The 21,277-nt window shown below is 44.7% G+C and overlaps 1 protein-coding gene across 1 annotated transcript in view; it reads right to left on the bottom strand.

Annotated features, from left to right (window-relative positions):
- Window positions 1–21,277, bottom strand: part of LOC124606471 (leucine-rich repeat protein SHOC-2-like) — a 108,584-nt gene that overhangs the window by 63,385 nt on the left and 23,922 nt on the right. The window contains exons 2-3 of the mRNA XM_047138452.1: window positions 13,986–14,539; window positions 1,875–3,053 (exon numbers count right to left, since the gene is read on the bottom strand). Of these exons, the coding sequence (XP_046994408.1) occupies window positions 1,875–3,053; window positions 13,986–14,539 (1,733 nt within the window). The remainder of the gene's footprint in view (window positions 1–1,874; window positions 3,054–13,985; window positions 14,540–21,277) is intronic.

The following is a 21,277-nucleotide window of genomic DNA, read 5'->3' as shown; positions in this document are numbered from 1 at the left end:
TCTGTGTAAAAACTGGGCTGCATAAAAATTGGGACTTTGTCTAGGCATTGATTACCATGCAGCTGAGTGCCCCACAAACGAAGCATCATCATAACCAGGCTCTGAGCAACAATCAGCACACAACACCTGAATATGGCAATGCATCTGTATGTCCAAATATCATGGAGTAATTGTGTCGTGACCCAGTCTGACACCTAAGAATGCTGCAAGATCAATAGTTGTCTCATAATAGGCGATCCAGAATCCCCTATTACCCTCTGCAAACTTTGTTGCTGAACAAGTTTTAAATCCAAATTATGATGAGGGGACGATTTAGACGTGTCGCACGGGGAAGCCGTGCGGTCTCGGAAGCCTCATCACCGTTCACACAGCTTTCCCCTTTGGAGGTTCGAGTCCTCCCCCGGGCATGGGTGTGTGTGTTGTCCTTATCGTATGTTAGCTTAAGTTAGATTAAATAGTGTGTAAGTCTAGGGACCAATGACCTCAGCAGTTTGGTCTACATCTACATCTACATCCATACTCCGCAAGCGAGTACCGCTATCGGTACCTTGAGTACCTCTATCAGTTCTCCCTTCTATTCCACTCTCGTATTGTTCATGGAAAGAAGGATTGTCGGTATGCCTCTGTGTGGGCTCTAATATCGTTGATTTTATCCTCATGGTCTGTTCCCGAGATATATGTAGGAGGGAGCAATATACTGCTTGACTCCTCGGTGAAGGTATGTTCTCAGAACTTCAACAAAAGCCCGTACCGAGCTACTGTGCGTCTCTCCTGCAGAGTCTTCCACTGGAGTTTATCTATCATCTCCGTAACGCTTTCGCAATTACTAAATGATCCTGTAACGAAGCACGCTGCTCTCCGTTGGATCTCCTCTATCTCCTCTATCAATCCTATTTGGTACAGATCCCACATTGCTGAGCAGTATTCAAGCAGTGGACGAACAAGCGTACTGTAACCTACTACCTTTGTTTTCGGATTGCATTTCCTTAGGATTCTTCCAATGAATCTCAGTCTGGCATCTGCTTTACCGACGATCAACTTTATATGGTCATTCCATTTTAAATCGCTCCTAATGCGTATTCCCAGATAATTTATGGAATTAACTGCTTTCAGTTGCTGACCTGCTATATTGTAGCTAAATGATAAGGGATCTTTCTTTCTATGTATTCGCAGCACATTACACTTGTCTACATTGAGACTCAATTGCCATTCTTTGCACCATGCATCAATTTGTTGCAGATCCTCCTGCATTTCAGTACAATTTTCCATTGTTACAACCTCTCAATATACCACAGCATCATCCACAAAAAGCCTCAGTGAACTTCCGATGTCATCCACAAGGTCATTTATGTATATTGTGAATAGCAACGGTCCTTCGACACTCACCTGCGGCGCACCTAATATCACTCTTACTTTGGAAGACTTCTCTCCATTGAGAATGACATGCTGCGTTCTGCTGTCTAGGAACTCTTCAATCCAATCACACAATTGGTCTGATAGTCCATATGCTCTTACTTTGTTCATTAAACGACTGTGGGGAACCGTATCGAACGCTTTGCAGAAGTCAAGAAACACGGCATCTACCTGTGAACCCGTGTCTATGGCCCTCTGAGTCTCGTGGACGAACAGCACGAGCTGGGTTTCACACGACCGTCTTTTTCGAAACCCGTGCTCTTCCTACAGAGTAGATTTCTAGTCTCCAGAAAAGTCATTATACTCGAACATAATACGTGTTCCAAAATTCTACAACTGATAGTCGTTAGAGATATAGGTCTATAGTTCTGCACATCTGTTCGACGTCCCTTCTTGAAAACAGGGATGACCTGTCCCATAGGAACTTACCACAAATTTCCGATTGTTCCGTACGAACTTACCTGCGAGTGCAGTTGCCTGCTAGTGCAGCCGCAGCGGCGGTCCTCGGAGGCGTGGAGACGCGACAACCACTGACACAGAAGGCCGTCGGCCTGACGGCGGGGTCGCAGGCGGCGGGGTTGCCGCCCAGGTTGGCGCAGGCGAGCGCGGGGTACGGTGGGAAGGGCAGCAGGTCGGCGAGCCGCAGGCGGTTCCAGCTGAGGTCGAGGTAGCGCAGCCGCGGCAGCGCCTGCGCAGGCGGCGGGCCCGCCCAGCGTCGGATGGCGTTCTTACGCAGCGTCAGGTTGTGCAGCCCCTGGAGGCCAGCGAACGTGCGCTCGCCCACGGCGCTCACGCGGTTGTCCTCGAGGTCGAGCATCAGCAGCGAGCTCGCGTTCAGGAACGGCTCGTCGGCACTCAGCGCCACGCGGTTGTGGCGCACGAACAGCCACTCGAGCTGCAGGTTCTCGGCGAAGACGTCCGCGGGCAGCGAGCTCAGCAGGTTGTGGTCCAGGTAGAGGTGACGCAGGTCCGTCAGCTCCCGGAACAGCTGCGGCGGGAGCTGCCGCAGCCCGTTGCCGCACAGGTGCAGGTACAGAAGCTCGGTGACTCCCGCGAAGGCGTCGGCGGGCAGCGAGGTGGCGTTGCACGAGTTGAGGAAGAGCACCCCCAGGGAGTCCGAGCGCAGCCAGCTGCCGAGGCCGGCCACCTCCAGCGGGTTGCCGCTCAGGTTGAGGATGAACAGCTGCGGGTTCCACGAGAACGCGACCGGCGCCAGCTGCTGCACCTGGTTGTAGCTCAGGTCGAGCACCTTCAGGTCCGGGAGGTCCGCGAACGCGTCCTCAGACACGAAAGTGATGCGGTTGTGGTCTGCGAAAAGTTTCTGCAGTGACTTCAGCCCGGTGAAAGTCTCTCTCGTCAGATTCTTAATACGGTTGAACGATAGGACGAGCTCCTCGATGTATGTCAACTTTGGGGAGGCGTTAAAAGTTTCCAGCCTCAGACGAGAACAGTTCAGAACTCCGAGACGCTGACGGCATTTGGGACGGCCTGTTGCCGTGTCGAGTGCGGGTGGGGCCGGTTGGCTGTGCGTAGTAACTGAGTCTTCTGATGCCGAGGTGCTGGCTCTCGAGACACTCGGAACGGTTGCAGGTGCACCGTAGATTTCTTGAGACACTGCGCTGTCTGAGATAGATCCAGACCTGTCAATAATAGATTTTATTGGTAAAATCATTTCCAGAAATGTTTGCGAAAGTAAAACTTCACTCCCCCTCCACACTGCACATCTTTGGGAGTACTACAGTGTGTGTCATGTTGGAAGATGGTCCAGTTCTTGAACCATTCTGCACGTCTTCCGCTACCAGCTCACATCAGCCAATGAAACATACTCTTCCTCAGAGAAAATCACTGTGAACAATCTTGTACAGTGACAGACACTCTCCTCGAAACTGTGATGTGACCATATTTGAAGAGAATGCAATAATATGCCATATTGTCTGCAGCAACTCTTTGCATGGCTTGCCATTATCAAAGTGTCTGCCCCTCCTGCTAGGCATAAGCAAATCTCACCTCTCCACACTTCCCCATATACTTTTTCTCTGTGCAGAGACATGATGGACACAGTAATGCACTCATTGCAGTATGAATGGGTTTATAGAGTGTCCCCTTTTTTGTTATTGATCAGTCAGACACAATTTTTTGGAATTCTGTCTTACTATTGGATTTCTCATGTAAATTTATTTTCTCCTGCGACAGTTAATTTAATTTTCATACAGAAAGACTTTATTAGTTCTGAAGCTCATTCGTCCATGAAAAATACTGTACAGGGTGAATCAAAAAGAATCATCCGATTTCAAACAATCATAACTGCTATGTTATTTGATATATGTGCGTGAACAATGTACTGTTGGAAAGAGGAAACTCTCGAGTTTCACATGGTTCCCGCTAGGTAACAGCAGTGAGTGCCCACTTCAGTTCTAGTAAAAGTGGTGTCAGACAAGAGAAAGCATACTGTGTTCTACGTTTTGCACAGTGCGGGTCAGTAATAACTGTTAAGCATGACTTCCGTACTAGGTATGGATGATAGGATCCAAAGCATTAGACGATAGCATGAACATTTCCGAGAAAAAGGTTGTTTATGTAAAGGCAAATCGCCGGGCCGTCCACGAGTGTCTGACAGAGACATCGAACGCATCCACCATAGTTTGTGCAGCTCGACAGGTCAACATACCCCCAATGTCCGACTGGCATATGTTGCTTCGACGTTTAGACGTGAAGCCATAGAAAATTCAACTACTGCAAGCTCTTCATGAAGGTGGCAAACAACAACTTGTGGAGTTCTGTTTTTTCGTTCTCAGCAAGATGGAGGTTGACAATTTTCCTCCAGGCTTAGGTGTTTAGTGACGAGGCAACATTCCATTTAAATGGAATGGTGCATGGTCATAATGTGAGAATATGGGATACGGAACAACTACATGAAATTGTGCAACATGACAGGGACTCTCCAAAATTAATATGTTTCGTGCAGTTTCACGGGAAAAGGTGAATGTGTCCGTTTTCCTTTGTAGACAACACCGGTGAAAAGTTGTGAAAAAATTCATTGTATACGTTTATTAGTTTCAGAAATATAGACGTGCCAATTAGGATGATTCTTTTTGATACAGCCTGTATTTATGGGTGGTAGCAACATAGTATCTGAGCACGCCAAATCCAAATAACAATAACCATTTCTGTTCAGAGTTCCATTCCGCCAAATTCCCTACATTAATACGAACATTGATTATTAGATATTACCAGTCTGTGTACCTAGATACATGTCCAAGGTATGTGAAGATGAAAATCGCAATATTTTACCAAAGTAACTGACATTATTTAGATTTAAGTTAGTAACTAACGAACAGGTTTTGTCCTGCTTGAGGTAAACTCAGTTATCTTAAGTATCTTTAATACTGTACTCATAGTGATTCACGTATTTTTATATGAGTATTTTTGTGCGCCTGCTCTGCGTTTTGCCCAGAAAATTCATTTATCGCCATCCAAACATGTTTCGTTACTGGAGTGGCGTTGCAAGTGAAGTGCTTGCCGTAAGATAGTGTACAAAATATATATTAGAAATCACTGAAGGTGCTACAACGGTGCGAAATGTGTGCGAACATAGGTTTCCACAGCTACTGCCATTTTCAATGAAGCATTTCTGGGCATGTGACCATGTTGTCATGTTGTGCTACAGTCCCAGATTTTATTCTTAGTCGGAATTGCCCTTCATGGAGGCAGTCTGTTTACCAGTGAGCACTTGATGAAGTGCACTTCAAAGAATGCCTAAGCCATTGCCAATGTAATAACGTGACAATGCTGTCTAGTAGAAGGAAATTTTTATAGAAGCGTCAAACATATTTTGGTGAACACAAGGAAACTGTATGTAGGGCAGACTGGATTTCCAAAAAACATTAATGAAAATAATGAAGATATTTGTACTAGATTATTGAACGAATGCAATACGAAGAAATTCTCCTAATTCTCATAATTAAAAAAAAAACAGTTCAGTCATTTTTCCACTAACCTTTCTCGTGCACATGAATCATCTTCCATTGTGCTCATGTTGACCAGACGTAGACACATTTTCAGATGAAATGGATACTCTAAATAATCTTAATAGGCAGAAGTAGGCAAACGAAAAAAATACCTTTAAAATAACTTCTTCCTAATTTCCAGTGAATGTTTTCTTTCCTGATTTGAAAAGATACGAGAATTTTCGCTTTTACATGACAATGGCCACAACATCAAACAGATAAACGTACCAGCTACAGAAGAATTATTTGATGTTTCTTTTGGTGTTAACGTAAATAAAGGCATTTCTGGATCCTTTTAATGATTTCTACGCAGCCAGATCGTGATATTGCAAGTATCAGAGAGAAACTAATCTGGAAGATAATGTAGTTTGCTCATTCTAAACAATTATTATTATTATTATTATTCTGTTGTTGTTCGAATGACTGACTTCTAGGAAAGTATCTTCCATAGTGTAAGAGTAATACATTGTGATCACTGAAGATCATGTTCACTGACTGACTATTTCAATAGCTGTTAAAGTTATTATCGCTAAGTCTAATTTCGACTGCTTCCCGAATCACAGTTTTATCCTGAATTGACGCAGCATGTACACCGAGAGACTTTTATTCAAGAAATACGTCGCGAATGACTTCGTAGCCATGGAAGATATGGACGGGGGCTGTGGATAGGTGGCGCTGGAGAGGAGCGTGGGTCGTGTGTGTGTGTGTGTGTGTGTGTGTGTGTGTGTGTGTGTGTGTGTGAGGGGGGCGGGGGGGATGCCGAGATAGTGCGCGCGCTTACGACGATAAACATTGTGTCCGGGCACTGCAGTGGTTAACCCAATTGCTTAGGAAGCAGGAGATCCTGGGTTCAAGTCCCAGTACAGTACACATTTTCGCTCGTTGATGCTGATTCCTCAAAAAGTCTCAATGCAGCTGATACCATTAGTTCCTTCCTTTCCTCCCCCGCCCCCCTCCACCTTCAATTTACATAACTGTATTGTTATTCGTATTTTGCAACTTAATTTTATGTTCGTCTTTGACGGAACATGTTTCTCCTAGTTGATGAAATATCTTGAATGGCGAGAAAGTAATTATTATTTTGCTTCACTATCCGTATTTTATTTTGAGATAATAATGTTTCATAGCAGCTCTTTTATGGTAACTTAATTGCTGTAAGTATCTTAAATGTCGAGAAAGTAATTAATATTTTGATTCACTATCCATATTTTATTTTGAGATAATAATGTTTCATAGTAGCTCTTTTATGGTAACTTACCGTTGACAATATTTACAAGTCAAGGGAGTGGACTGAACACTTACTTTTATGTCTCCGAGTCTGAAGTACGCACATTGACTCTACTGTGAGCACTTCTGGACTAAAAGTTTATTGAATGGCAGCTCTCACTGAATTGCAAATGAAAACCTGCTCGAACTGCACTTGACTTTACTGCGATGATAATCTGTGACTCATGGTAACTTGAGAGGCTGACCAGTGGAGGGGAATGTTGGGGGTGGAAGGGGGAGGGGGTGGTAGAGGTATGGTGAGTGGTGCGGTAGGGGAATACTCTTGTGATATTTGCGTGTACATATTTATTTCGTTTTAGGTTTACATCTTTCCAGGATTTTTTATTGCATGGTAACTAGCCAGTGGATACATCGTTTTTTTCGTGCATTTTTTATCAGTTACCGTAAAATAGGACGAAATTGAGACATCAAGGATACATTCTAGGTACGGTATACCTCTCTTGTGAAATTGAATTTCAAAAATGTTGGATATACAGGGTGTTTCAAAAAGAATGACCTGATTTGAAAACTCCATATTTATTGATAAAAACATACTACCAATATGGGATAAATTGCAAAACACAAAATCTTAAGGGTTTAACTACACTATTAGAAACGCTCTGTGACCCACCAGCAGCAGCATGAACAACATCTAGACGGTAGCTAAATTCGCCATAAACTTTACACAGTGTATCTGCTTTTACAAAAGTTGTGGCAACTGTTATTTTGTTCGCTTCTTCCGTGTCACCAGCTAAAGGGAGGATGAACACACTTTCCTTTACATATCCCCTCAAGACAAAATTTCATGGGAACATGTTTGGTGATCCTGTAGCCAAGAACGCAGGGCAGTGTCTTGGGGTCCCATGTACACTAACTAGTTTTGAGGCAGAGTATCGTTGATAAACTGACGTACGTTGTTACGCCACTGTCGAAATAAAGTCATCGGAGTCATCCTGAAGTTGTGCAAGAAGCCAGTTCTGCATCATTTGAAGATATTTCATTACAGTCATCGTTTTCTTCTCAAAAAAGAAGGGATCATACACTTTTTCACGTGAAATGGCACAAAAAAGTTAATCGCAGGTGAGTCTTTTTCGTGCTTATTAATACCAGAAGGGGTTTGGAGTCGCAATATGATCATGTTATATCGGTTTACATTGCCGCTAACCCGAAATGTTGCTTCATGTTGTGTACATAGTTCCGTGTAGTCAGTGTGTACACAACTTTCCCACTAGAGCGCGCTCCACTAAGCAAAACAGCGCAGGCGCAGCGCTCGTCCATCTCTGCACTACGAGATGGCGCTGCCTTAGAGACGGACCAAATTCTGCTTCTGCTGATCCTCATATTAATATGTAACGCAGCCAATGAGATTGCTGCTAACGTAGAACCTTTTCTCCTCGCGGATCACACTTACGCAGTGATATCTGAATGTGCGAGGTATTATAACGAGTGTACAGACCTCCGATTAGTCAGTCTGCATTTGCCTGCGTCAGTCTGCATTTGTCTGTACCAGTCTATAGTCAAGTTTCAGTCTGCGCCTAATAAGATTAACATATTCCTGTACATAGCCATGAAGATAAATGTATAGACACTTTGTCAAGTATCAGAGATATGTGAGAATAAGATTAACATACCAAGACCAAAGGAACTTCAGATTGTCAATTGTAAACAGCATCCAGAATCCAGTTACGTAAGATCTATGCTTTTTATTATTTTAATAAATGTGTGTGAAAATTAATCAAGTTCTGTTTAAAGTTGGTCACCATCAATCTGCTACTCTAAGCGTGCAAGTGGCATTTCTATCGTATGACCTAACGGCAGAAGATAAACACGTCACGATACGACCACGAGACAAATTGCTGACACTCGCCTATTTCGTTAGAGCGACGAGTCCAATAATCTGATGGTGTGTGTACCGAAGGTCTTACAGTACCCACACCACACCTCATCACTGAAAATTAACAGTGGTAAAAATGTATCGTCTTGCATGTCCTCTAGAAGAGCATTGCTGAAGTCGTTTCCTTCCATCACTGAACCGCAGAGCTTGCACTAATTGTAGTGTGTATGGTTTTCAAACCAAACAATGCCTTAACACCCAACAGACAACTGTATCAGGCATTACCAGTTCTCTGCTTACGCGGTGAGTAGACTTTCGTGGATTCCGCTGAAACGTTTGCCGAATTCTTTCCACCACATCATGAGAAGTGCGAGGTTGACCTGGACTCTTCCTTTGTACAAGCATGCTGTCTCTTCAGGTTGGCCATACCAACGACGAATGTTTTAGTTGCAGGCGGATCAATGCCAAATGGCGACGAAGAGCACGCTGGACTCATATCACTGATTCACTCTTCGCAAACTGCAGAACAAAAAACGCCCTCTGTTGAGCTGACGCCATCTCATTTCTGACTGCCTGCAAACTGAAAAGATGCGCTGACTGGCATCTAAAAGCGATTTTCTGAAACTCTAGGCCACGCTCATTCAAAGAATAAAGATTTGCTTACCGGCACGTCCCATGGTGCGTAATTATCTCAGTCCAAAATCAGGTGATTCTTTTTAAAACATGCTGTACTTGAACCAATCACATAAAAGTACAGTATTCTCTGGTATTTTACAAATTAACCTATGTCCTACCTAAATGGGAAATTAAGTAGTGTGGAAGTAAAGTACTTCACAAATTGTATATTGAGTGCAGGCATATTTTGTGTGTTATAGATTAAGTCATTATTCAGAAACATAAGGGCACTAAGAAGTAGGCGATACACATATCATTCCATATTTGCTTTAAATGATACAATGAGGAAAGTAAAAAAGGAAGGGGGATTAGGGTTTAAGGTCTCGCCGACATCAAGGTCTTTAGAGACGGAGCACAAGTTCGGAATGTTTCAGGGATGGGGAAGGAAATCGGCAGCGCCCTTACAAAGGAGCTATCGCGGCATTTGTCTGGAGCGATTTACGGAAATCACGGAAAACCTCATTCTGGATCACTGGACGTGGGTTTGACCCCTCGTCCTCCAGAATTCGAGTCCAGAGTGCTAACATTAGAACAATACCTTGATAAGAAGGGGACTACTCTCAGTAAGTAAACTGCAACCACGCATTCAAAGAAATTTTCAGTCTGGTTTTAGGGGAGCTGGCATTGTTCTTTTGAACCAGAAGAAATTCCGAAACGTCGACCAGGCTCAACAAAGCAAGTAGGCTCAGGAGTGTCTGATTCATTCGAAAATCATTTCAGAAAAGTGTGCTTTGTATCTCGAAGCCCAAAGAGAAGCAGTAGGTGGTTCAATGGTGAATCTGGCGAAAGTTTGGGGAAAAATGTTTCCACACAAGAAAGGTCTCTGATTCAGCGTCAGAAAATACTGTGACTCAAAATTTTGGTGACAGTATAGATATTAATGAGGGTACAGTCTACCTGCTAAAAATAGCAGAGATTTGGAAGCTGGAGATTTTATTTTGAGAACAGTAAGGTTTTCAGTTCCGTCAAAGAAAGCGATGAATGAATTTTATATTGTACACAAAGAATTTATGAATGGTAATTATATCTGTCAGCTAATGAGAAAAAGTGCCAATTTAAAAGGCCATTTGTGCTGAATGCAGCTTCAAAAAGAAAAACTTAATGGAGGTGTTTTAAGCTCTGTTTCTTGTCAGAGGAAGACGTCAACTCCATCATATACCACTACTTGTTTACATTGTAGTACTTTAACTAAATCACGCATCAGTTCTGTAGCTCTTTTTTTTATTTATTCTTGTCTGATATAACTGAAATAAAATTATGATAACGAAAAAATTTCCTCCAAGATTTGCAAAAATTGAACAAAATGTCATATATACACTGAAGAGCGAAAGAGACTGTGCACCTACCTAATATCATGTAGGGCCCCCGCGAGCACGCAGACGAGTCGCAATACGACTTGGTGTGGACTCGATTAATATCTAAAGTAGTGCTGGAGGGAACTGACACCACGAATCCTGCAGGGATGCCCATAAAGCCGTAAGAGTACGAGGGGGTGGAGATCTCTTCTGAACAGCACGTTGCAAGGCATCCCAGAGATGCTAAATAATGTTCATGTCTGCGGAATTTGGTGGCCAATGGAAGTGTTTAAACTCACAAGAGTGTTCCCGGAGCCACTCTGCATCAATTCTGGACGTGTTGGGTGTCTCGTTGCCCTGCTGGAATTGCCCAAGTCCGTCGGAATGCATCAGGGGTCCCATATCTCTCCAACTGCACTCTCCCCACACCATTACAGAGCCTCCACCAGCTTGAACCATCCCCTGCTGACATGCAGTGTCCGTGGATTCATGAAGTTGTCTCCATACCCGTACATGTCCATCAGCTCGATACAATTTGAAACGATATTCGTCCCACCAGGCAACATGTTTCCAGTCATCAGGAGTCCAATGTCGGTGTTGACGGACCCAGGCGAGGTGTAAAGCTATGTGTCGTGGAGTGATCAAGGGGACACGAGTGGGCCTTCTGCTCCGAAAGCCCGTATCGATGATGTTCCGGTGAATGGTTCGCACACTTACGCTTGTTGACGGCCCAGCATTGAAATCTGCAGCAAATCCAAGGAAATGTTGCACTTCTGTCACGTTGAACGTCTCTCTTCAGTCGTCGTTGTTCCCGTTCTTGCATGACTTTTTCCGGCCACAGCGATGTCGGAGATTTTATGTTTTACCGGATTCCTCATATTCACAATACACTCGTGAAATAGTCGTACGGGAAAATCTCCTCTTCATCGCTACCTTGGAGATGCTGTGTCCCATCACTCGTGCGCCGATTATAACACCACGTTAAAAATAACTTAAATCTTGATAACCTGCCATTGTAGCACGGGTAAGCGATCTAACAAGTGCGCCAGGCACTTTTTGTCGTAAGTACGTTCAAAATGGCTCTAAGCACTATGGGACTTAACATCTGAGGTCATCAATCCCCTAGACTTAGAACTACATCACACACATACATGCCCGAGGCAGGATTCGAACCTGCGACCGCAGCAGCTGCGCTGTTCCGGACTGAAGCGCCTAGAACCGCCACAGCGGCCGGCTCTTTTATAGGCGTTGGCGACCACAGAGCCGTATTCTGCCTGTTTACATATCTCTGTATCTGAATACGCGTGCCTATACCAGTTTCTTTGGCGGTTCAGTGTAGAAATATATGCTTGTATTTTAAAGCATAATCTATTTATTCAGTATTTTTATGTCTCTAGTAACTCTATGTAAAGTCTGATTTGAGGCACCCAACTATTTTAAGTGAATGGCTCAACTGCATCCATCTCCTGAGTAAATTGAACCGATAAGAAAACAATTCATGAAAATAGCAATAATTAAAGTCCAGTAAAGCTTCCCGGTGATTAGCACATAAGACGACTAATCATATGATATATAAGTGGAAATTTGTCAGCGTACAGTTTCTCAGTGACAATATTTGAAACCTTTTAAGTAGCTGAAGTTACCGCTATGGTGGTCGGATATGTTTTTCCTACATGGTCATCCGTATACCTGCATCATTTACCTTAAAATAACGTGAATATTTAGGTCACTGTTGTAAAACAGTATGCATCTTGAAACAAAATACACTGCCGACCGCACTAAATGCAACACCTTGAAGGAAGCACCAGATCAAGCTACATTTTCAGCATGCGTTTGCGGCGACGATAGAGGCAAGTGATTGGCATCTCAGCGCAGGTGCACATCACTGGCGCCAGTAGTAAGACCTGCAAGCGCTACATAAAGTGGGAACTGGCGGCCGTATGGACGTACCGGAATTGTTCTTTCTGTTCTGGCGTAACAACAAGCGCCACAACGAAGAGGAAGAACTCAAGACCAGAGAAAACGTTTGAGGCGACGTCAGCCGATAGCCCACTGTCAAGAACCGCGCCGTGACAGGAGCGACCTCTGGAAGAAGTGAATATAAGCGCTGATTTGGGAGAGCGGACCAAACAGCGAGATCATCGGTCCCATTGGATTAGGGAAGAATGGGGAGAGAAGTCGGCCGTGCCCTTTCAAGCGAACCATCCTGGCATTTGCCTGTAGCGATTTAGGGCAACCACAGAGAACCTTAATCAGGATGGCCGGACGTGGGTTCGAACTGTTGTCCTCCCGGATGCGAGTCCAGTGTGCAAACCACTGCGCCACCTTGCTCGGTGTCGTGACAGGCCTACTGTGGCAGTGGTGAATGACTCTGCCGAATCACGAACAAATTTCGTCTGTTGCGCAACCAGCAGTGTCCGCGCGTACCATTCAACGTCATTTTCGATGGAGTGGTGTGTCTGCAAGGCGTCCTTTGCTGAGTTTACCACTGAATCAACGCCACCGGCGTTTCACCTGCAATGGTTCAGTGAACGACGGACGTGGACAACCGAATGGACCGACATTGCTTTTACCGACGAATCCCGACTCTGCCTGCACCATCGCGATAGTAAATTGATTAGAATCTGTAGACACTGTGGTGAGAGGCAATTGAACTGTTGCCTTACGGCATCGCCATATTGGTTCTGCTCCCGGTATTATGGTTTGTGGTAGTTTTGGATTCCGCTCTCTCACCCCCCTGGTATGCATTGCCAGTACACTAGCCAGCCAGCGTTACATCTCTGAAGTGTTGGAGCTTGTTTTCTCCCCGTTCCTTCAGAGCTTGCCAATGGTCACATTTCAACAGGATAATTCGCGACCACACGTAGTATGCAATGTTCAAGACTTCTCCATCACACATCGGATTGCACTGCTACCTTGTCCTCCCTGTTTTGCAGATCTCTGGCCTATCGAAAATATCTGGTCGATGACTGTAGAACGACTGGCCTTCGATACACCACCCGTTGCTACACCAGGTCAACTTTGGCAATATGTGGAAGCAGCGTCGACTGCCACATCCAACAACACACCCAGAGCCTCTCTGATTCAACGCTGAGGCGTGTAGCGGCGGTTATAGCCATAAATGGCGGCAATACTCAGTACTGACTTCATCATCTTCCTCACTTTACATGGGGCTGTATTTTCAATCGTTTGATCTTTGTACAAAGCGTTGTCTCCCAAATCAGTTTGTCAGTCACGCCTGGGGTCCTTCCTAGTGTTGCGTTTGGATGGATAGCAGTGTATGTATAGATAAGGAAACAATCATTTCTTTTATTTCTTTTGTAGACCACTGAGGTTAGAAAAACAATGAGGTGAAGCATATTTGATTAAAAACTAAAATAATAATTCCTTTTTGACAGACAACACGTAGTTATTCTTACCAACACGAAAAACACTATTGAACTGTAAACTGAGAAATGTTAGCTGCTAATATTAACTATGTAAAATGTAACTAACCCGCTGTGTTCAGGAAGTTCTGTAGACGTCCTGTCGCCAGATGTAACTGGTGGAGGAACTGCAGTTAATCCTTCTTCATTTAATACAGAGGCTGGACCATCCAAGGATCCTCCAGTTCCCTCCTCTCTGCTGCCGTTTAACGAATGGTTTCCCTCATTCGTTATAAGCTCATCTGGGAGGAGTTCGCCTTCAGTATTGTTCTCGCTTCCAGGAGGAGTACCTCCTGGAGGGCCGCCATCCACAGAAGATACTGGTACTCCCATGGCCCAGACATCTGGCGCGCCGAACGCCTGATGGACTCGGCCCTGTCCCGTGGCAGCGGGCGCTACGCCATTCCCGTGTCCTGGTGGAACACCTAGGGTCATTTGGGACTTCTCAACATCTGGTGCATCGGGCTCTTCCTCCCTCGACGCAAGGAAGCCGAATGCGTAAACGTCTTGACCGGCTGGCTGACTGTCTGCCGCCGACAGTGGTTCTTGGCTTCCCCCATCACGAAGAGCTTCTTCAAGGAGCGCAGACAGGGCTGATGACACCAGTGTTGTCAAGAGCAGCGCCTGTAACATAAAGAATCACATTACATCCAACAAATTTTGTCTGTTTTAATCACTGGAATACTCAATTTACATGTACAGAAAAACGAATTACTACACTTCCGGAAAAATTGGATGATTTATTTAAGACAAAGAGCTTCACAAATTGAGCAAGTCAATGACGCATTTGTCCACCCTTGGCACTTATGCGAGCAGTTATTCGGTTTGGCATTGATTGACAGAGTTGTTGGATGACCTCCAGAGTCTATCCAAATGAGGAGTCAAGATCTGCTTTTGGTTTCGAAAGGTCAAATTTTTTTAAGTAAACTTATCTTATTGCATGTATTGTATCATATGGATTCATGAGCGTAGTCTTGTCTTGTGTCTTCGTATAATTGGTAACTTTCAAGTAAACCTTACAATTTGTTGGTTACATTATAAAAATATGACCGACTATTTTATAGGGCCAATTTTTAATGTCTTTCGTGTTAGTTTTTTCACACATCCTCGGTCTGCGTAGTTCCGTTGTTCAATTAGTTACGAGAATTTTGTTTGGCAGTTAAAAGATGCAACTTTCAAATTTAGCAACACATTGTTTAAAAAGTAGTTGTATAATGAGATGAAGGCTTGGTTTTGGAAAGAACACACAGAAAATGTTGTGAGGAAAGCGAACCAAAGAATGCATTTTATAGGCAGAACACATAGAAGATGCAACCAGTCTACTAAAGAGACTGCCTACACTACGCTTGTCCGTCCATCCTCTTTTGGAGTACTGCTGCGCAGTGTGTGATCCTTACCAGATAAGATTAATGGAGTACATTGAGAAATTCAAAGAAAAATGGTTCAAATGGCTCTGAGCACTATGGGACTTAAAAATGTGAGGTCATCAGTCCCCTAGAACTTACAACTACTTAAACCGAACTAACCTAAGGACATCACACACACCCATGCCCGAGGCAGGATTCGAACCTGCGACCGTAGCAGTCACGCGGTTCCGGACTACAGCGCCAGAACCGCATGGCCACCGCGGCCGGCGAAATTCAAAGAAGAGCAGCACATTTTGTACTATCGAGAAATAGTGGAGAGAGTGTCATGTCAGTGGCATGATACAGGAATTGGGATGCACATCATTAAAACAAAGGCGTTTTTCTTTGCGGCGCAATCTTCTCATGAAATTTCACAATCTTCCTCCACCGAATGCGAAAATGTTTTGTTGACACTGACCTATATAGGGAGAAACGATCATAAAAAAAAGGGAAATCGGAGGTTGCACGGAAAGATAATGGTGTTAGTTTTTTCTGCGCATTGTTCGAGATTATAATAACAGGGAATTATTGTGAAAGTGGTTAATGAACCCTCTGCCAGGCACTTAAATATGATTTGCAGCTTATCTTTGTAGATTTAGAAGACAAAGAGCTGCTTGGAGAGCCCTGCCCAGAAAGCTCAAAATGTTCTCGACAGATCCAGCGACCTTGCTGATCAGGGTAGGGTTTGGCAAGCACGAAGGCAAGCGGTAGAAACTCTCGCCGTGTGCGGGCGGGCGTTATCTTGCTGAAATGTAAGCTCCGGATGGCTTTCCATGAAGGGCAACAAAAAGGTGCGTAGAATATCGCCGACGTACCGCTGTGCTGTAAGGGTCCCGCGGATGATAACAGAAGGGATCCTGCTATGAAAAGAAATGCCATCACGGACCAGCACTTCTGGCTGTTGGGCCGACGGGGAGGCGACAGTCAGGTTGGTATCCCATCACTGGCCGTGACGTCTGCACACTCGTAAAACTGTTTGAAATTTTAGCCCCGTAACTGACCATAGCAGATGCTACATTGTACGGGGGTGAGTCAAACGAAAACCTTAAATTTGTAACAACAAATCGAAATTTCGCGCCGTTATCCTGTAAGGTGGAAAGCGTGCTACAAACAGCGTCCAGAATGGCCTTTAGGTGGCAGCATAGTGCAGATGCACACATCCCGTTGCAGTATCAGTATAAAGATGGCCGCCCCACTTGCGACTTGCCCCAGGGAAGAACAGCGTTTTGTTATTCGGTTTTTGCGTAGTGAAGGTGTGAAACCTATTGAAATTCATCGACGAATGAAGGGTCAGTACGATGATGCATGTTTGTCACAGCAACAAGTCTACGAATGGAGTAGGAAGTTCGCAAATAGTGTGACTTCAGTGGAAGATGCTCCTCGTCCAAGTCAAGCACAAGTTGTGACTCCACAGAACATTGCAGCAGTTGAAGCCATAGTGAAGGAAAACCGCCGAGTGACACTGAAATTGCAGCGTGTTTTCAGATTAGTCACGGGTCAGTACACCACATTGTGCAGGATGTGCTCCAGTTTCAAAAAGTGTCAGAAAGATGGGTGCCACGGCAGCTGACTCCTGAAATGAGAGAACGGCATGTTGATGCTTGTGAAGAACTTCTTCGGCGCTTTGAACGAGAAGGTGACGGCTTCCTTGTAAGAATCGTTACTGGGGACGACACCTGGGTTCACTTGCAAAAAATGTTCAAATGTGTATGAAATCTTATGGGACTTAACTGCTAAGATCATCAGTCCCTAAGCTTACACACTACTTACCCTAAATTATCCTAAGGACAAACACACACACCCATGCCCGAGGGAGGACTCGAACCTCCGCTGGGGCCAGCCGCACAGTCAATGACTCCAGCGCCTAAGACCACTCGGCTAATCCCGCGCGGCGGTTCACTTCCACCAAATCGTTACTGGGGACGAAACGTGGGTTCACTTCCACCAACTGGAAACGGAGAGAGTGAGCAAGGAATGGCGCCATTCCTGATCACCATGAAAACCAAAGAAGTTTTGAACAGAACCATCAGCAGGGAAGGTTATACTGACTGTCTTTTTGGGGCGAAACAGTCGTCATTTTGGAGTATTACATGCCTAGATGGACAACTGTCACCAGTGCATCATACACAGAACTCCTAAAAAAACATCTGCGGCCTGCAATCAAATCAAAGCGACGTGGATTGCTGTCAGCAGGTGTCCTTTTGCAACATGACAATGCAAGGCCCCACACCGTCCTTACAACTGTTGCAACAATCACAGACCTGCATTCTGAGTGTCTTTATCCACCATACTCATCAGACCTTGCCAAAAATGATTTCCATATGTTTGGACTTCTCAAAGACGCAATGGGAGGAAAGAAGTTCCGTTCTGATGAAGAAAAAATGATTCAAATGGCTCTGAGCACTATGGGACTTAACTTCTGAAGTCATAAGTCCCCTAGAACTTAGAACTACTTAAACCTAACTAACCTAAGGACATCAGACACAACCATGCCTGAGGCAGGATTCGAACCTGCGACCACAGCGGTCGCGTGGTTCCAGACTGTAGCGCCTAGAACCGTCGAATGAAGAGGTACGCCACGTGGTGCATTAGTGGTTGTGCGGACTACCAACAGAATTTTTTTTCTAAAGGAACTTATGCACTTGTAAGAGCTGGAGGACTTGCATTGAGCGTGCGGGAGATTATGTTGAAAAGTGGTACAGCTTTGTAGCTTCGACTATAATTTGAAGTAATTCTTCCTTGATTTCACTCTAATTGTCAACAAAAGCGTGATATCTGCGTGACGGCGGTCAAGCGTTCATTCGATCTTCTTGTTAGGCGAGGAATCATCGGTCATACTTCGGCAACTCCCGCCAACGTTCGCGAAATGCAGTCTCTCTCTGTCACACGCCGCAGGCGCGTGCAGACCACACCGATATGCTCTGCGCTTGTGGAATCCTAGCCCACACAGGTGTGCCGACTAGAGAGCCTGCTCATGCTCAACAGCAAAGTGCTTGTTGCTACTTCGCAACGCCATACTGTAGCAGCATCTCAAAGGTCAACGAACGGATGCTGAATCAAGTAAGCCATTCCACCGGCTGAAGATAGGAACGAGACGCGATGGTGGAGGAAGTAAGAAAAAAAAGGTGGAGGTGATGCACGGGATGAACCAATATTCGCGCAGCTTGACGCCACAGAGCTATTAGTTGCTTACTAACAACACAAAAACGTCTACCAAAATTGCATCACGTGGATATTTTCTGTAGAAAATATACGTCAAACAGAGATAATTTAGCGACACCGTAATCACTTATTCGAGAAGTATATCGATTCGATACTACTCTACTGGCCATTAAAATTGCTACACCACGAAGATGCCGTGCTACAGACTCGAAAATTAACCGACAGGAAGAAGATGAGCGTTCACACTAAGTTGGCGCCGGTGGCGACACCTACAACGTGCTGACATGCGGAAAGTTTCCAATCGATTTCTCATGCACAAACAGCAGTTGACCGGCGTTGCCTGGTGAAATGTTGTTGTGATGCGTCGTGTAAGGAGGAGAAACGCGTACCATCACGTTTCCGACTTTGATAAGGGTCGGATTGTAGCCTATCGCGATTGCGGTTTAACGTATCGTGACATTGCTGCTCGCGTTGGTCGAGATCCAATGACTGTTAGTAGAATATGGATCGATGGGTTCAGGAGGGTAATACGGAACGCCGTGCTAGATCCCAACGGCCTCGTATCACTAGCAGTCGAGATGACAAGCAACTTATCCGCATGGCTGTAACGGATCGTGCAGCCACGTCTCGATCCCGGCCGCGGTGGTCTCGCGGTTCTAGGCGCGCAGTCCGGAACCGTGCGACTGCTACGGTCGCAGGTTCGAATCCTGCGTCGGGCATGGATGTGTGTGATGTCCTTAGGTTAGTTAGGTTTAAGTAGTTCTAAGTTCTAGGGGACTGATGACCACAGCAGTTGAGTCCCATAGTGCTCAGAGCCATTTGAACCAACCCTTGACACTGCATCACAGACAGGAGCGCCTGCGATGGTGTACGAATGACAAAACGTCATTTTTTCGGATGAATCCAGGTTCTGCTTACAGCATCATGATGGTCACATCCGTGTTTGGCGACATCGCGGTGAACGCACATTGGAAGCGTGTATTCGTCATCGCCATACTGGCGTATCACCCGGCGTGATGGTATGGGGTGCCACTGGTTACACGTCTCGGTTACCTCTTGTACGCATTGACAGCGCTTTGAACAGTGGACGTTACATTTCAGATGTGTTACGACCCGTGGCTCTACCCTTCATTCGATCCCTGCGAAACCCTACATTTCAGCAGGATAATGCACGACCGCAAGTTGCAGGCGCTGTAGGGCCCTTTCTGGATACAGAAAATGTTCGACTGCTGCCTTGGCCAGCACATTGTCCTGATCTCTTACCAACTGAAAACGTGTGGTCAATGGTGGCCTAGCAACTGGCTCATCACAATACGCCAGTCACTACTCTTGATGTACTGTGGTATCGTGTTGAAGCTGCATGGGCAGCTGTACCTGTACACGCCATGCAAGCTCTGTTTGACTCAATGCCCAGGGGTATCAAGACCGTTATTACGGCGAGAGGTGGTTGTTCTGGGAACTGATTTCTCAGGATCTATGCACCCAAATTGCGTGAAAATGTAATCACATGCCAGTTCTAGTATAATATATTTGTCCAATGAATACCCGTTTATCATCTGCTTTTCTTCTTGGTGTAGTAATTTTAATGACCAGTAGTGTATCATTCAGTGCTGCGCAGTAAATACAGTGGGTAGACCTTCGTTTTCGAGACTCTGGTTCCGAGTCTGTATAATTTTATTTTATTTCCAAATTTTAGACAGCATATTATTGTATTTAGTTTCATATTCGTTGTACAGCAGTTACTCTACGTCGTATGAAAAACACGTGTACTTAAATAACAAACGAAAACTAAACTCCGTCCGAATAGGCCATGAAGGCCCAACTGTACCAACCGGCCGCCGTGTCATCCTCTGCCCACAGGCATCACTGGATGAGGATAAGGAGGGGCACGTGGTCAGCACACCTCTCTCACGGCCGTATGTCGGCGTACGAGTCGGGAGCCGCTACTTCTCAGCCAAATAGCTCCTCAGTTTTGCCTCACAAGGGCTGAGTGCACTTACATGATACTCACACATAAATGAGAGCAGAATGAAGGACATACTGGCTCTGATAATGGATTTTAATTATTACAACTGACAGTTCTTACTCAACATAGTATGTAAGTTTCATAAATTTTGCAGTTATTTCTGTCCTATGACAGGTAAATTGGTTTTCACTGATTATCAATCACTCTTCATGAATATTTCGATACCTCTGATAAATATTTTTTATTTTCAGACTTAAAATAACAGTCGTTGTAGGACATTTGTCGTTTATGAAACAGTATATGGCTCAGCTTTAATGGGCAAATCAAAATTAGAAGGTAAAAGTTACACCTAGACCTGGAATGGAACTCACGAACATGTGTATTGTAGCCCAGAACTATACACACCGCTTTAACATTTTTTGTTTGTTCTAATCAAAGCCCTGTAATATACACGGCGTTAGTTATAACTGCGCAGCACCGCTGTATAGTATTGAATAAAGGTACTCATCGGACACGTGATTACAGTGTCGCCAAATTAGCTCTCTTTGACATACATTTTCGATCAAAAATATTCATATGACGAAATTTTGTTACAGGCGTTGTTGTATAAGTAGTTTTACTATGCGAGCAATCATGCTGTGGCGTCTGAGCATTATTTACATTCCCCTCCAGCCCGTATTTTTGCTGCTCCCAAGTACCAGTTGGTACGACCTGCTGTGTAAATGCAAGCCAGTTGAAAATTAAGGCTTCTGCAGGCGATTTATAATATTACTGCAGGAATCAAGCGTCTTTTTATTAAGCCTACTTGAAAAATTATTTGGTAACTCT

The sequence above is a fragment of the Schistocerca americana genome, chromosome 3 (assembly GCF_021461395.2).
Source record: "Schistocerca americana isolate TAMUIC-IGC-003095 chromosome 3, iqSchAmer2.1, whole genome shotgun sequence".
NCBI classification, from domain to species: domain Eukaryota; kingdom Metazoa; phylum Arthropoda; class Insecta; order Orthoptera; family Acrididae; genus Schistocerca; species Schistocerca americana.
This window is presented reverse-complemented; position numbering and strand designations above follow the sequence as displayed.